At 36.3% G+C, this 17,256-nt stretch overlaps 2 protein-coding genes and 1 long non-coding RNA gene across 3 annotated transcripts; 1 reads left to right on the top strand and 2 right to left on the bottom strand.

Moving 5' to 3' along the window:
- The first annotated feature begins 276 nt into the window (after positions 1-276).
- LOC138338528 (uncharacterized) lies at positions 277-606 on the top strand. The gene has a single exon (XM_069289498.1). The coding sequence runs from the start codon at positions 277-279 to the stop codon at positions 604-606; it is 330 nt and encodes a 109-aa protein (XP_069145599.1).
- Positions 607-7,679: 7,073 nt separating this feature from the next.
- Positions 7,680-8,213, bottom strand: LOC138338529 (uncharacterized). Its single transcript, XM_069289499.1, has one exon. It carries the CDS (start codon positions 8,211-8,213, stop codon positions 7,680-7,682), a length of 534 nt encoding a protein of 177 aa, XP_069145600.1.
- Positions 8,214-12,769: 4,556 nt separating this feature from the next.
- LOC138338313 (uncharacterized) lies at positions 12,770-16,953 on the bottom strand. Its single transcript, XR_011211758.1, has 2 exons — positions 16,775-16,953; positions 12,770-13,072 (listed from the first exon to the last, which is right to left on the bottom strand). It is a non-coding gene; the product is annotated as an uncharacterized lncRNA (long non-coding RNA).
- Between the last annotated feature and the right edge of the window lie 303 nt (positions 16,954-17,256).

Raw genomic sequence — 17,256 nt, forward strand, 5'->3', positions numbered from 1 at the left:
TATAATAACAATTATCACTCCAACATTAGGGTGGCACCATTTGAGGCACTGTATGGTAAGAGGTGTAGGTCTCAAGTTGGGTGGTTCGAGGTTTGAGAGTCATCCATTTTGGGTCTAGAGATCATTCATGAGGCCTTAGAGAAGGTTAGAGTGATTAGGGACAGGTTGACTACTGCTTAAAGTCGGCAGAAGTCTTATGCAAACAACAAAAAATTGCCCTTAGAGTTTGATGTTTGTGACGAGGTTTATTTGAAGATATCACCTATGAAGGGGGTGATGAGGTTTAGTAGGAAGGTGAAGTTGAGTCCGAGGTATGTTGGGCCATATGAGATCCTACAACGTGTGGGAGAGGTGGCCTATGAGTTGGCATTTCCTGCGGAACTAGCTTCTGTGCATCCACTCTTTCATGTCTCCATGTTAAAGAAGTGCCTAGGCGATCCAACATCGATTCTACCTTTTGAACGTTTGGGGGTTGATGAAAATTTATCCTTTGAAGAGGTACCTGTTGAGATTTTAGACAAACAGGTCAAGGGGCTGAGGAACAAAGAGATTTCCACTGTGAAGGTATTTTGGAGGAATCATCTTGTTCAGGGTGCTACATGGTAGGCCTAGGCTGATATGAGATCCCACTACCCCCATCTTTTCATCTCTTGAGGTTAGACTTCCTACTCTTAAGTCTAAGATTCCATATCTCTCCATTCTTTGTTTCTATTTCTTGATTGTGTACAGTAACTATTTTATGATCTGATTGGCAATACGCGAAACAGTTAGTAGTGTCATTTGGGGACGAATGTTCCTAAGAATGGGATAAGGTAACAACCCTAAAAATGGCTATGCTAAATAATATTTAATGTTCCTACAATGCCTACGATAAGACTGGGTTCACACGGATTGATGCGCGTAGAACCAGACCTCTGAACCCTTACGACAGCCAAGCCAACTAACTTGATGAGTTAGTTGAGCTATTAAAAGTTTGGTCCATCCATAAAGGGCTTCCGAATATGAAGATTTACTCGGATGAGTCTTTACTGGAATTAAAAAGGAGAAATCTTAAGTTTAGCGGGTCTAGGGATAAAATAGTATTTTTTGAGGTTAAGGGTAGTATCATAATTACCCCAAATACATAATTAATTATTTAATTAAAAAGGTGCAGGGGCATTTTGGGGAGAGAGGCCAAAAATTTGCCTTTAGAATAAAGTCTTGCTCCACCCCGGTTCGAACCTAAGTGGAAGTAATGAATTAAATTTGTTTTAATTTAAGTTGGTAAGTTAATGTAATTAATTTAAATTTATTATTATTATCTTATTTAAAATAAAAGAATTAGATTTTTTTATCATTTAATAAAACCTTATTTGACTAAGTCCTAAACTAGACTCCTAAGCCTAATAAAACTCTAATTCTCTCAAGTTTATCTCCTCAACATTCATGATCATTCTCTTTTCCCATTAACGTTTCTCTCTGCCAAATAACATTCAAGAGCATAAAATTACCAAGGTTCTTCACACTTTAAGAAATCACACCAAAATATAAGAAAAACAAATGTTAATCAATCACGTAGGCAAAAAGAAGGTTTTCCATTGAGAGGGGTGTTGGACTTTAGGTGTTGGATGTGTGTTTGGAAAAGTTTTTGGGCAGAATGTCGAGGTTTGAACGTAAAAAAGGTATGATTTCTCTTATTTTTTGGTCTCTTTCCCAAGAGACCCCTAAGGTTCAGACGAATATATTCTGAAAACTAGGGTTGTTCCCCGTTGCATGTCCCTATCACTAGCTCCCAAGGATTCGTAGGTTGGGTATGTTTACTGGTAGATATTAGGCGTGTGTTGTGTTTTCGTGATGAATATGTTCATGTATGTGTGTTTGAAATCGCATGAAGGATCACCTATGTGATCCGAAACTATGTGCATGTTTGTGCAATGTGAACAATGACTATGTGCCTCGGGTTTAAGGCTCTAAAATATGATGTTACTTCATTGGATTTCATGTACACATATTTATGTAAATCTTGATGTTCATAAGTTATTTAAAGATGCTGATTTGAGTGAATATCTTTATCAAATTAAATCTTGAAAATTAAACCAAAGAACTCACTCAAAACTACTTCAAAACGTCTAAACATTTAATGTTAAAGAAGTGAGAAAATAGGCAGAAAAAATTTCCAGCATCTTGATAATGAGTTTCGGCCAAGCTAGGGGAATTTTCATGCTATGAAAAAATGAATAAAAATATGTGAGATCATTGAGGATTGAACCCTTGACCTCACCACGTTAAAAACCATGAAAATATAGAAGAATAAAGGAATGTGGTGAAGGTGATTTGAACTATGGTTTTGGGAAGGAAAATAATGTATGATAATAATAAATGAGAGGAGTGGAATTTGAACCCACAACCTCTATGTAAAGCTTACAGAAAAATGAGGATAAAATAGGTGTGAGGCATGGGAATCAAATCCACGACCTCTAGGTGGAAAAGGAGAGTTAAATGAAAAATAAAGTGAGGTAGTAAGGGTTCGATTGCACAAACTCATAGTCAAATCGAAGACGCCATGGAAAAAGAAATTAAAATAAAAAGGGGTTGTGGGGGTCGACCAAGAAAGAGAAAATGTAAATAAAAGAAAATTAAGGCGTTGGTGCTTGAACTTGGGTCCCCAAGACGTGTGGATCAAAATAAAATAAATGAAATATTTATGTGTTGTCCAAAGGATTCGAAATCGGGTTCCCTTGACCAAATTTCATATTGATACATAAGTCATACATGAATTAAATATTCAATAATTATGCTACCTAGTTAGATCGAAATTGAGATCTTGGCATACATACAAGATGTATAAGTCTTGTACTACATAATCTTAGAAAGATGTGAATCACTTAAACGAACTATGAACGAAGCCTCATGTTTTTATGTATAGACATATAAGTTTAGCATACGTTTAAGACTAAGTGAACCTAAGATGTCTCTAATGAAATGATGTAACCCTAAAAGGGTTAAATAAGAGTGTAAAACACACTAAATGGCCAAGGTCATTAGTACATGACGAAATGAACAATGAAATTATGAAATGAACAATGAAATGATGAAAACCTATAAGGGTTTAGTAAGAGTGTGAAACACACTATATGTCCAAGTGTATTGGCATATGATGAAATGAAGATTTAGTTTAAAAGGGGTGAGTAATTATGAAGAGCGAATGTGCTAATGTTAATTAAAGTGGTGACAACATTATATGAGGCTAATGTAAAAGATGAGATCAATCTAAAATAAGCCTATGTCAATGTTACCAAAATGTATTCACCTATGAGTGTGTACAGTTAATGAAGAGACCAATCTCTATGAACACTCTAATGAAACTATTGATATTAACACACTTAATACTAATGATGAGATGAGAAATCATCTATTAATCTATGATGTCCTCATAAATAGACGCCAGCTTTGATGATGTATATGTTGAATGTAATGGAACTTTATACTGAGTGCCGATAGACTAGCTATTAACGGTGATGCCTTCTTTTGGGAAGGGCGGAGGTTCACGTAACTCTTATGAGATGAGAAAGTCTGGCATGCCGGGTATGGGTCTCCTTATATCTCATAGTCTTCAAACTTATACTGCCAATATAGGGATCTGGGTGGGTTCAATTCCCGTGTACGCTAGCATGTTTGGGGTCACTTTGGCTGGTGATTCCACCTCTTTTTGGTGTAGGGAAGACACTGGATTTCATGATGCTCACATGATGTATGTCGATTAAAGTTAAAGTTCCCAATGAATGAATGAGGCCAGCCTCAAAAGATGCACATAATGAAATGAATGATATCAAAGGTGTTACGATAGGATAATCAAGAGGTGAGCTAGTCTCAAGTAATGACACTAGGTCATTCTTGATCATTGCACAACGAACCTGATGAAAGTCTTAAACTACATGCTATGTATAGCTGGTGTTTACACTAGCCTATGAATGAAATGAAATCAAGTATGTATGAATGAATGAAGAAGACTCTGTGTTTACAAAATAAGGCTCCTTAGTTGAGGTCCCATATGTTTAACCGTCATTTTGGGAGGTCTTGATGTTAATTCCATGATTCAAAGGTCTCATGGCATATGAACGGATGATATGAAAAATGTTATGTGCTATATGCAATATGTTATGCGTTATATGCAAGATGGTATGTGTTGTTTTAAATATGATAAGTATGATGATGCATGTTACTCTCATAGCAAGACTTTTCTAATTCAAATTCGAAAAGTTCCTCATTTTCCTAATACAAATATGGAAAGCTTACTCACTTTGCTAATCCCAATTTTGCAATTCCACTAACTTGTCTTTCCATAATCATATTGTTAGGAAAGAATTGTTCTTAATCATGCAAGATCTTGGTGTGTGCTTGCATATACCCATACTTATTACAAGTGTGTACTAATCCCATACAATTCTACAATTTTTGGCGCAAGCACAGGTGGATGCTAGACCTTACACGTTGACGTTGCAGCTATCCGAACGTGGAGCTTTCATCCAGACTTGGTAGGATCTTATGCTTTCAATGATGTCTACCATTATTATCTAGCTTAGATATTGGATATAGCTAATGGAGCATGTTCCACTAGTCTCTTTTCGCTTTTTATTTGAGACTTTGTATTGGTGCCATTTTGGCAAAAATATGTTTAGTAAAATTTTGAACTGATTCTTTCATTTGATTATCTCTATATTAGATGGTTGATTTTTGAATCTCAATGATGTTAAGTTGAAGATGTTTAGCACGAAATAAGAAAACAAAAAGATCAAATTTTTTGCTATAATTAACCTAGATGAAGTAAGAATGATGTATTTAGGATGATCCGCAACCTCTGATAGGTCAACGACGCCGGTCTCGTCTAGGGTTTAGATTCCGATTGTGAAACACTTAGCGACAAATTCTGCTAATTTCCTTTGTATGCCTTCCCAACAATATATTTCCTTTAGGTCATGGTAAATTTTTGTCGATCCTGGATGAATTGAGAAGTGCGTGACCTATGTGCTTCTTCTAAGATCCGAACCCTCAACCCACCTACATCGGGAACACATAATATCCCTTGGTAATTAAACACACCATCCCCCCAGGGAGAATGATTCATTCAACTTGCCAAGAACTGATTCTTTGCACTCCATCAAGTATAAGTCAAGGTGTTGTTTGGACTTCACCTTAACCACTAAAGATGACTCGGAGCTATGATGAACTAAGGCACCCCCATTCAGAGCACTCTCCAACCTCACCCCCAACCTAGCCAACCTATGCAATTCCCTTGGTAGGTCCTTTTTGGCTTCATCAAGATGGGATACACTACCCATAGTCATCCAACTTATGGCATCCGCAACTACATTAGCCTTGTCGGGGTGATAAAGGACACTCATATCATAATCTCTCCACAACTCAAGCCACCTTATTTGTCGAAGATTTAAATCTTTTTGGGTAAAAAAATATTGGAGACAATTATGATCAGTAATAACATCCACATGAACCCCATACAAATAATGCCTCCAAATTTTTAAAGCAAACACGAAGGCCACTAATTCAAAGTCATGGGGGGGGGGGGGGGTAATTCCTCTAATGTACCTTTAGTTGCTTTGAGGCATAATCTATCACCTTTCCATTTTGCATAAGCACATACCCCAAACCCACTCGGTATGCGTCACAATACACCACAAAACCCATTGTACCCTCCGGTAAGGTCGACACTGGAGCGGAAGTAAGCTTTATCTTTCACAATTGGAAACTCTTATCACATACCTCCAACCATTCAAACTTTTTCTTTTGGGTCAAAGTAGTCAAAGGATATGCAATGGATGCAAAGCCATCCACGAACCTCCTAAAGTAACCCGCTAAACCCAAGAAACTCCTAATGTCAGTCGGAGTCAATGGTCTAGGCCAAATTTTCACCGCTTCTATTTTCCTTGGGTCTACTTCAACTCCCTCACTAGAAATGATGTTCCCAAGAAAAATAACTGATCTCAACCTAAACTCACGCATAGTATATTTGGAATACAAGTTACGTTCTTTAAGGGTTTGCAACACTACCCTCAAATGACCCATATCATCTTCCTCATTCTTCAAGTATACCAACATATCGTCAATGAAGACAATGACAAATAAATCCAGGTAGTTTTGAAATACTCTATTGATTAGGTCCATAAATTCCACCAAAGCATTAGTGAGACAGAAAGACATGACCATGAACTTATAATGTCCATACCTAGTTAGAGAGGCCGTCTACAGTACATCTGCCCCTCTCACCCTGAAATAATGATACCCTGACCTCAAGTCTATCTTTTAAAAGTAACTTTCCCCTTGGAGTTGGTCAAATAAATCATAAATCCGAGGGAGAGGATATTTATTCTTAATAGTGACCTTGTTGAGTTGGCGGTAGTCAATACACATTCTCAAAGACCCATCCTTATTTTTGACAAGTATCGCCGAAGCACACCATGGAGATATATTAGGCCTTATAAAGCCTTTGTCAAACAAATCCTTGAGTTGAGCCTTCAACTATTTCAATTCGGTCGGAGCCATCCGATATGGAGGGATTGAAATGGGATTTGTTTCCCGTAGCAAATCGATACCAAAATCAATTTCCTGTTTGGGAGGAATACCAGAAGGTCATTAGGAAAAACCTCTAGAAATTCATTCACTACGGGGACCGACTCAATAGGAGGAATTTAGAAATCCATATCTTGAAATCTTAGAATGTGATAGATACAACACTTTGACATCATTTTACATGCTTTTACACAAGATATGATGCGACCTTTAGAAAAAGATTTCCCCCTTCCACTAAACAACAGGTTTATTTGAGAAGTTAAGCCACACCACGTTTGTCCTACAATCAATGGATGCAAAGAATGAATGCAACCAATCCATACCCAATATAACATCAAAATCAAGTATATCGAGATCAACATAAGAAACTTTATTGGGCAATGAAATAGGACAATTTTGATAGACTTTTTTATCAACAATCGACTCTCCCACCTGAGTATACACTAGAAAAGGCTCATGCAAATTATTGGGTAAGACATCAAACTTTTTATATAATAGTGATGTAACAAAGGACAAAGTAGCAGCCGGATCATGTAAATCATACACATCAAGAGTAAAGATTTTCAACATATCGGTCACCACATCGGGAGAGGTCTCTTGATAATCCCTAGAGCGGAGAGCATAGAAGTGTTTCTTCTTTGGAGCATCACTAGAACCAATTGCTTGAGCTTGGCCACTACCCTTGTCATGAATCTTCAAGTTTGGATAATCTCTCTATTTTTTACCACTCTTGCCACATCTAGAACAATTATGCATCCCCTGAAGGCACTGACCATAGTGTTTTTTACAATACTCTCCATAAGTTGGCTTCTCCTTTAGTGATTAGAAGCTTTTCCCTTCTTAAATTTTGGGTTAGACACCCTATAACCACTAGCTCTTGGGAATTTGGTATATACTTTATTTGAACCCCGCTTCTTAAATTTAGGCTTATCGCGTATCTCAAGACTATTCCTTGAGGAAACTCCATCAAAGACCTAGCCCTCTTAGCATCTCTACTTTTTCTCTTATCTCTTGCCTCATTTACCTTCTTGCATAAACCATAAGACGGGAAATGTTTATGTTGTCATGTAGCATGGCCGATCGACACTCATCTTGTAAGTCCTCCGACACCCCCGTTAAAAACGTCTCATTTGGTCTATAGGATCGGACACTAAATAAGGAGCATATTTGGAAATCTTAACAAATTCCAAATAGTACTCGTGAAAATTCTTCCCTTCTTGGCAAAGATTGATGAGCTCCATGACTATCCCCTCCCTCATCTCTCTAGGGAAGAACCAATCCAGAAAAGTTGCCTTGAAGATCTCCCATGTTATCATACCACCCCTCAACGGCCTATTGTCCCTCCTTTGCACATACCAAGTTGGAGCCACATCCTTGAGTTGATATGAGGCCAACACAATTTTCTCACTTGAAGTCACCCCCATAGCATATAGCACTTTGTAGACCTCATCAAGGAATTCTTGGGGGTCTTCATCAACCTTATACCCATAGAAAGTAGGAGGGTTCATCCGAGTGAAGTCCCTTAGATGGGAAGTCATAGTATTGACTTTTTGATGAGCATAAGGAGAAACATCCTGATTCGCTTGAATCTTCATAGCTTGGGCTTTAACCGTTGCGACTAGTGCTTGTGTAGTAATAGCTTGGGACATTTTAGCAAGAATAGTCCTCATCTCCACCTCCGTGATAGGTGAAGGGTTAGCCGGGTCGTGATCAACATTATCAGTTTATTATGTGAAGTATGATCATATCTACCTATATGTGAAGTAATGTGGAAGTATGTATTATTCAATTGATGTTATTTAGGTAATCATATTATGTTATGACTATGTGTTAGGTGTATAGTCTTAGAGTTGATACATGGTTGTTCCTAACTTGGCAAGATGAGTTTATAATGGTTATGTTGATGATGTTAAGGTAATGAATAGGTTGATATACGGTTGATAAGGTCAATCAAAAAAGCCTAAAGAATGTATGTAATATGTGCTAAAGTGATGTATGTTGTGTCTTGTTTCGATAGATTTGTGTCCCTTACTTGATACTTGTATGAATATCAATATGCTATATCTTGACTTAGGAACTAAAGAGTCATAGTCTTTAATGTATGAATGTTATGTAAGACCTTGAATGATGACAAGAAGGTCCTTTATGTGAATCTTGAACATAGTGGTAAGTTTATGAAACTTGAAATTTGAAGTCGTAATTGTATCCTTCATGTAATGAATGATGGACTTGAGGTTTATTGGCTTGAACGACATTATATCATACCTTAGGAAAGTCATGAAGAGCTTCTTGTCTCCATAGTTAGATAGCCCTAGTGGACCTTGCTTTGGTAGGGTAAATGTAATTGGATCATGAACATGATATGGGACCCATTTGTATGAACCTTAGAGTGATTTAATCTATGAGAACAAAGACTATCACCGAGATAGTATGGAAGGAAAATTACTTCAAGTTAAAAGATGAGATTAGATTACAAAGCACGCCCTTCATATTAATTAACCATGTGCTTACATGGGATGTGTCTATGTTCTACCATTGGCAAGTAGAACACCCTCCATAAGAGTAGGTTACAACTTTGGATTCCATGCTTTGTTACCATGGTCTATGTCGTTTATTTACTATTCTCATCATATGGAATACTTACTAGCGTTAGAGAAGTTCTATGAAGTTTAGGTGGTTGTATGGGACGTTATCTAGGCATTGCACAATAGGCTTTGAAGATTTTAATGAGAGTCCCTAGGTTGTGTTGTAGACCATTACTTGAAAGTCCTTTATCTGATGAATGTCTATTAAATAAACTAAGTAATATAATGACTTAAGTTAAGGAAAGAATGTTAAATAAATAAGTACTTGTCTAGAGTAGTTAATAGTTGTCTACTTAAGGTGTGAAAGGGGAAAGGAATAGTCACTTCATCTCTTACCTAGATAAGTCTTAGTAATGATTCTTGTTAAGGAAACGTAATTGATTGGGTGGACATGATCCTAACTTAGGTAAGTCTTAAGGACTACTTAAATAATCTTGAAGAGGTCAATTATGAACATTCTTTTCTTGAGTTACTTGAGTAGGTCTTTGGATAACCTTGGAAAGGAGAATGTCATGTTTGATGTATGCTATTGTATTTAGTGAGAATGAATCTATACTAGGTAGTCTATAGGATCTCTTGTGTGTGTGATAGGGATTGTATGGGTGGTCGCTTTATACTAACTCAAGTGAACCTTGGAATCACCTTTTGTAGAAGGATCTTACGTTGATGTGCTTGATGTATTGTAATTGAATGTGTCTCATTCTAAGTAGTCTTGAGGATCATTTAGGTGTGCCTATAGTGGGTGTATGGGCGGTCTCTCTTTTTCTTACTCAAGTGAGTCTTAGGATAGATTTTAGTGAGAGAATTGTATGTTAAAAGGTGTGCAAGGTAAAGCTAATAAACTTTATGGTAACAATGGAGAACTTCACTGTACAGTAAAGTAAGTTCACTATAATGCTTCTTTAAAATGTGAATAATTTCATGGATGATTTCTTATGTATTTCTAAAGTGTTAAATATTGTTCTTATGGTGATGTTTTAATCGAAATTCATGAAAATCATGCTATTTACTAAATGTCCCTTTTTCATGGTTTTTGCATGACTTCCATAATTAGTAAATCTAATATGCTAACCCCTTCTTTTACTTTCGACTTAAGTGTAAGGAATAAGAAGTTTGATGTGCCATGTAGGATGGATAGGCTTGTAAGGGTTGAAGATGAAGTATTGGTGATTCCTCATCGATTCGAGGACAATATCTACATGATCTGTTATGTCTTATGTACTTACTTTATGTATTGTATGGGCTTAGTCACAATTTTTGTATACTCTAAATTTTAGATGGTTGAAGGGGTTATTATAAAGGTTTAATGTTTTAATGAAATTATTCTACTTGTGTATTGTTTATGAAAAGAGTTCTTCGTGTATGAAAAAAGTTCTAAATTCTTACTCATTTTAGTATTGTTATTATGCAATGAATTATACGAGAGGTTTAGATGAAACTTCTTGAAGTCTCATTGGTCGGGTGACATCACAAGGATAGTCTAACTTCTAGGGTGTACTTGTGGGATGTGACAGGTGGAGTGCCAATTTGACATTGGGATAGACTTTGTTGACCAGCGGGGACAGTGAATATAGGCCACATCAGGGATGAGACCAATGTAGCAGCACCTTACAGAGGCCCTCGGATTGAGGTTCCTCCACTAAGCGAGAATTTAGAAGACATGGTGGATCTAGATCAAAGGGATTACCCTACTATACTAGAGCATGAGGATCCAACTCCGACCTTCTCTTCACATTCAGCTTGCAAGGCCCCAGCTCTTCTAGATCCATGCCACCATCTTAGGCATTAGTCCGTCTAGATCAAGCCAAAAAGTTAGATGAAGAGATGGCCACTCTCATCCATCACATTCATCCATGGATGCAAAAGTCCATTGCATAGGCAGAAGATCTCATAGAGAAGCGAGTGGCCAAGAAGGTGGAGCAACAGATTCAGGCGGTCCACAAATGCCTTGATGCCTTTGAGCTGCGTGTTCTAGCTAGAGGAGGCCCCAACTGAGCTAGCTGAGGACATTGTACTTGAGGCACTATTCAAAGGATCTATTAAGCCACAACCTGAACTACGAGTTCGTACCAAAAGACACCGCTCCACCCTCACGACTGATACAGGAGATGAGGCCGGTGCAAGAAAGAAAGAGCGGACAGAGCTTGATCATGCTAGGAGGTCTTGTTTAGTAGATTAGGAGATACGACAGAGGATCACACTAGAGATAGATGTTAAGGAATCCAGTTCTATGTATGATATAGGTTAATCGCACTAGTGATGGTGCCCTTCTTAGAGATGTGTGCACTACTGATGGTGGCCAAGTTGATGATTGTGTGAGTTCTGGGAAAATGGTCCCACCCGCTTGTTGAGATTTCTTCGATACTATGACCCACAGGTTTGCTTTACCTACCACGTTGTGTCTTTTATCTCTTATTTCATTGGGTACAATTGCAAAAAAGTTAAATCCTTGAGGGTAGGGTAAAAGTAAAGTGAGTGGTTGGGTAAAGTTTGAGTAGCCCAACTCATAATCCTCTCTTGGTGTTTTCTTGCGTGTGTTCTTCTTCATCAAGAGACTGGTTAATTTCTATTCAATCGACATGTCTTAGTGAGTCAAAGTATAGAAGCATGAAAAATGAAGAATGATGGCTAATAAAAAAGGAAACCCGGTCCATTGTAGTGCTTGTGTTTATAGGTTAACATAAGTTGAATGTTTTGGCTCTAAACATGACATAAATAGACACCCACTTTATGATTTCAAGTAAAACCTGAACTGGGAAATCTGATAATATGATAGTGTAACGATGTTCCAAGATAGTGTAAGGACACTTGAATGTGCAATAGTTTGTACTTATGTAGAACTTTCCCAGTAAGTCCTGCAAAGGTAATCGGCTCAAGAAGCTAGGAAGTTATCATAGGCCCTTGTTCGAAATATCCAATGTCTAACCTAAAAGAAGTTGACCAAATGAAATAATTGTCCGTTTTAAACCAATTATGTTGAGCTTGTAATAGACCAAAATTTTTTTATTCACCAACTCATCTTCCCAGGTTGTAATGTGTTAGCCTTATTCCCTCATTTGGGCATGTGCACCTCGATTTAGGACAAAAGCCTATGTTGAGGGTGGCTAATACAGAAAGTGACTTCGTCTTCTCCTTGACCCAACTTCATGCATTGTGTACCTCAACCCATGGAAGATCCATGAGTTGAGGGTGGATATTATGAGTGAGGACCCAAAAGTAGGTATAAAAAGAGTTTGATGTTGAAAACAAAAACTTAAATGAGCGAAAGATGTGACTTGACAAAAAATAAAAGAACTGTTGAAAAGAACATGAAAAAAAAGATGATAAAAGAGAAAAGAATGTTCTGAGAATGAGATGCCAAAGTGAAGTGAAAGTCACACTTAAAAAAGGTAAACAAGGAAAAGAAGAGAAGAGAAGAGAAATAGGTGGTCAAAAGCAATGAAAAGAGGTGAATAGCTTAGCGTTAATGTCAATGAGCGTATAAAGTCACTTAAACCTCATGCTCTAATACCACGTTTGTCACATCTTAGGAGCACCCCATAGAAGTAATATGGCGTACTTGACCTCTTGAAATTCTTATAGAAGACCATAGTTATCATTTATCGCATTGACATAGTAAATTTAGCAGAAAATCAAATACTTTTCATACCACATCATATGCTAGAAACTTTATCTAACATATAGATAAAACATAAGTCATAATACATATTTCGACGTTAAGTCTCTTTGTCGTCTTAGACTCAATCACCATTAGAATACATTATGGACAAGTCCCTTAAGACATAAACATGAGTACAACTTTATACACTTTACAGTAAACACACAGCAGAGGAATCCTTTGACTTAAGGATTCCTTTCCTTGAGCTTGGGGAATCACGTATGAAGCTCATCAATCATATAGACATCCTTTAAGAATCCATAACCTACACTTCATGCCATTTTGAGTAAATCTCTATAAAACCATTGTTTAATATCATTTATATCATTCACATACTTCGTACAGAAATATTCAAAGTCCAAACATTACATAAAATCACATATACAGTTTAAGCCATAATTGAGGTTACTTTACAGTGAGCTCATTCTTCTTACAGTGAACTACTTCTTTTAATTCATTTACCTCCCAAGTAACACTCTAGTGATACTTAGAGCAATGCATCACCTTAGGACCACAAGGAAAGCATACATATGACCTACCTAAGCCAAAATATACCATAATACAAGCATAACACATCATAGACACATTTAAGTCAAGACTTATTAGTTTTACAGTAAGCTACATCAATTCACACATATATTCACTTGTTTTCATATAAATCATTACAAGACCTTGTTGATGACCCCAACCTGAATCTACAAGTACAATGTACACGTGAGGCCCCATAACCTTACACATACTTAGTCAAACCATTATTAGACCACAAACCTTCACATTTAATTAATGCATCGACATATAAGTGAAGACAACTTCATTCATGTCAACAACCTTCTTCATATAGTCATTTAGACCAACATAGTGCATATAAGGATAATATCACATCATATTGATTCATACCATGCAAATCTTCATAGCAAGTAGATAGATACTACAATGCCATGCATAAAGACATAACCATAATCATACACATTAGGTCACCTTCCTAGGACTTCCTAAAGAGCTACTTATGCATTGTCTAGATGAATTCATTATTTACTAAGTAACCTCCCTTAAGTCATCATAGTTAGGATCCTAGTAATTTTTGCACTGTCCATTTTTCCTTTAGGGAAACTATAGCCTTAACTGACACTAAGACCATGGGTTTTGAACATGAAATTTGGTGTTGTAGAGACTTGCACCAATGGAAGGTGTTCTTTACTAGCCAAGGTAGAAAATTAACCTAAATCCTAGCATCCTAAGTAAATTCACTTTTCTAGATCCTATGTGGCAAGCATAGTTCATGATACTAAGTGATCGGTATAATCCCTGTACATGCCATTGGCAATTGGGGCCTCTTCTCATGAGAAAGAATGGTTGAACCTTTTTCAAAGGGAAATCACCACCTCAAGTGGGTCCATCGGTGAGTATTCCTCAAAGGTGAGTCAACACTCTATAAGGGACAAATGATGAATGTTACTCCAAGGGAAGTCAACACCTCTCAATGTGATGTTCACTCGGTGCTAAGCTATGTTCCCTTTACTGAAAAGCCTTTAATTACTTTTTTCATAAAACATAGGCTTTGGATAGTCATTTTCATATGCTTATAGCATATTCAAGAACCTATCTAGTTTAAGATTATTCGTGGGCACCCCTCTCAAGGCCCCTATATTTAATAGATCATTATTTATGTGTGTGTAGATATATGTGAGCAAACCTTTCACATCACATAAATATTACGCATGTCCATATATCAATGCATAAGACTATAGGTATAACTATATGATAAATCCTTTCACATAAAACCTCTAAGACTCAATGCACATTCATACTTCATCATACCATATAAGTCATATTCATAACATATCCATATATTCATTTTTCATGTATATAGAAACCAAACTTAGGAACTATCCTATCAAGGTACACATGTTCAATGCATAGACAAGGTCCCATACCCTTTCCCATACTAGTATACCTATCAAGTCATCCTAGTTAAGGAATACATAACATACTTCACATACTTATACATTACATGCATAATAGTAGACACTAGTGAATATGAGAACAACCTTTTATTAGACACTATGATTATATACTACTTTTAAGCATGCATGAAGTGAGAGTGTGTGTACATTGGTAAACATGATCACATAATTGCTATCAACAACACATTGAGGCAGACACCCTCTTAAGACCATATTACACTTTCAACCATAGACCAGAGAACACAATTTAGCATAGGAGGCAAGCTAACTTCATATTATACTATAAGAAAACTAGCATTATCTATTCAAACAATCGCATAGGGGAAAATGGGTAGGGGTCATCAATCCTTAAAACTTCATTAATTGAAACACATACACATGATCTTACACAACCCTTTACATGCTCATAATGATAGTACATATTACCTAGATTCACAACTGAAGTAGAAGACGACGAACAAGTTCCACATAAGGTGAGCATCATAACCACTTATCCATATATTCATCAATTTGCCTTCAAGGCCATGGTCAACACATATATAATGACAATAAAGTAAACACAGCCACTAAACGTGGACCATACAACACAATGTCATACGATGCTTCATCCATTAGAAAAACTATAAAAAGTAGAGAAATACAAGAGTAGAGAAATTCTTACCGATGGTTTAGACTTTGGTCATCATTGACCATTAATACTCTTATATCAACAAATCTAGTATAGGGAAGTATCTAAAGTACCATAATCATACAAGAATTCAAGTATAAGTTACTACAATTGTCACAACCGGAGTTTAGACCCTAGCTGTAATCAGCGTCGTTGACCTCTCAGAGGTCGCAGAAAACCCTACATACGTCATTGTTACATCATCTAGGTCAATTTTAGCCAAAAATTTGAAATTTTTGTTTACTTATACTTCATAGTGAGAAACATTGAACTCACATAACACTATCTACATAAACTTTTAAGTGTTCACAACAACCATCTAATATCAAGATAATAAAATGAAAGACATAATCAATATTTGTATAAAATATAGAGTTGCCAAAATGTCACCAATACAATATCTGAAAATAACTGGGAAAGAAACACTAGTGCTACATACTCCACTAGCTAATATCTACGTCTCATGCTAGAATAAAATAGTAAGCATCCTTGAAAGAATGAGGGCCTACCAAATCCATATGAAAGCTCCACATATGAATAACTTCAGTGTCGATTTCGTAAGTTCTAGTATTCACCTGACTTTATTTTTCTCCTTTACTTTTTTCTCCTAACTCTCTTATATAATCAAGAGGTTCTGGGTTCAATCTCCACTCTTCACATTTTTTTCTCCTTTATTTTTCTCCTAACTCTCTCATATATTCAAGAGGTTGTGGGTTCAATCCCCACTCTCCACATTTATTTTTAATTTCATTTTTTTCATGAAATTTGTATGTAGTTTACATTTGGTAAGGTCTTGGGTTCAATTCCCAATGACCTCATAATTTTTTTAAATATTTAAAACGTAGCTATTTTTTTAATACTTGGTCTAGACCATCGATTTCCAGCAAGCTGGAAATTTGGTCTCTTCCATTCCATTTTATCTCATTCGTATGTTGATTTTTGTAGTATTTTGAGTAACACTCAGTCAGCCACCTTAACCTTATATGAAAACCCCATTTTTAACATTATTATACACTCAAAACACAACATTTAACATACAAATTTCAGGCAGCAAACATAGTAAATTTTCAGCACACGCATGCTCAAAACAGTCAACTAAATATACTTTTTCGAAATATATTTTCATCCCTTACATGATTTTCAAATACACATTTAACACATAATCACAACGAGACCTACAATTATCTACCAGAAGAAATACAAACACATGCTTTGAATCTTTTAAAGGATCTAATGACATGCGCATGCAACGGGGACAATCTTAGTTTTTCGATCGCGATTAAACTGAACCTTAAGGGTCTCTTAGGAAAGGGACCAAGAGAGACTAAACTCATACCTTAAGTTGTTCAAAATTTTATTCATTCGAGATGCCTATTTTCCACCAAGACAAAGAAAAAACAACAAGAAAAATCCGTCGAGAAATTGATTTTGACTTTTCATTTTTAAGATTATTTTGCTTTTGAGTTTTTAGCTTTCAAGTTCTTGATGAACTTTAGCATTCATGTTCTTTTCTTGTTTATTTTGGTGAATGGAAGACCGTGAATGAGAGAAAGAGAGAGTGATAAACGTGAGGGAGTATTGGCTTAAAAGTAGGAGATTAGGGAGAGACTTAGTCAAATTAGGAGTAATAAATAATTAATAAATAAAAATCGGATTTTCTTCCTTTTTCTTAAATCAGCAATTAAATATTAATTAATTAAATTAATTCACAAAATAAAATAAATAAAATTAAATCATTGCTCCCACCTAGGCTCGATCCTGGTGGAGAAATATTTTGCTCAAAGGGCTAATTTCGGCCCTTTCTACCAAAATTGCCCC

This window comes from Solanum lycopersicum, chromosome 9 (genome assembly GCF_036512215.1).
Source record: "Solanum lycopersicum chromosome 9, SLM_r2.1".
Taxonomy (NCBI): domain Eukaryota; kingdom Viridiplantae; phylum Streptophyta; class Magnoliopsida; order Solanales; family Solanaceae; genus Solanum; species Solanum lycopersicum.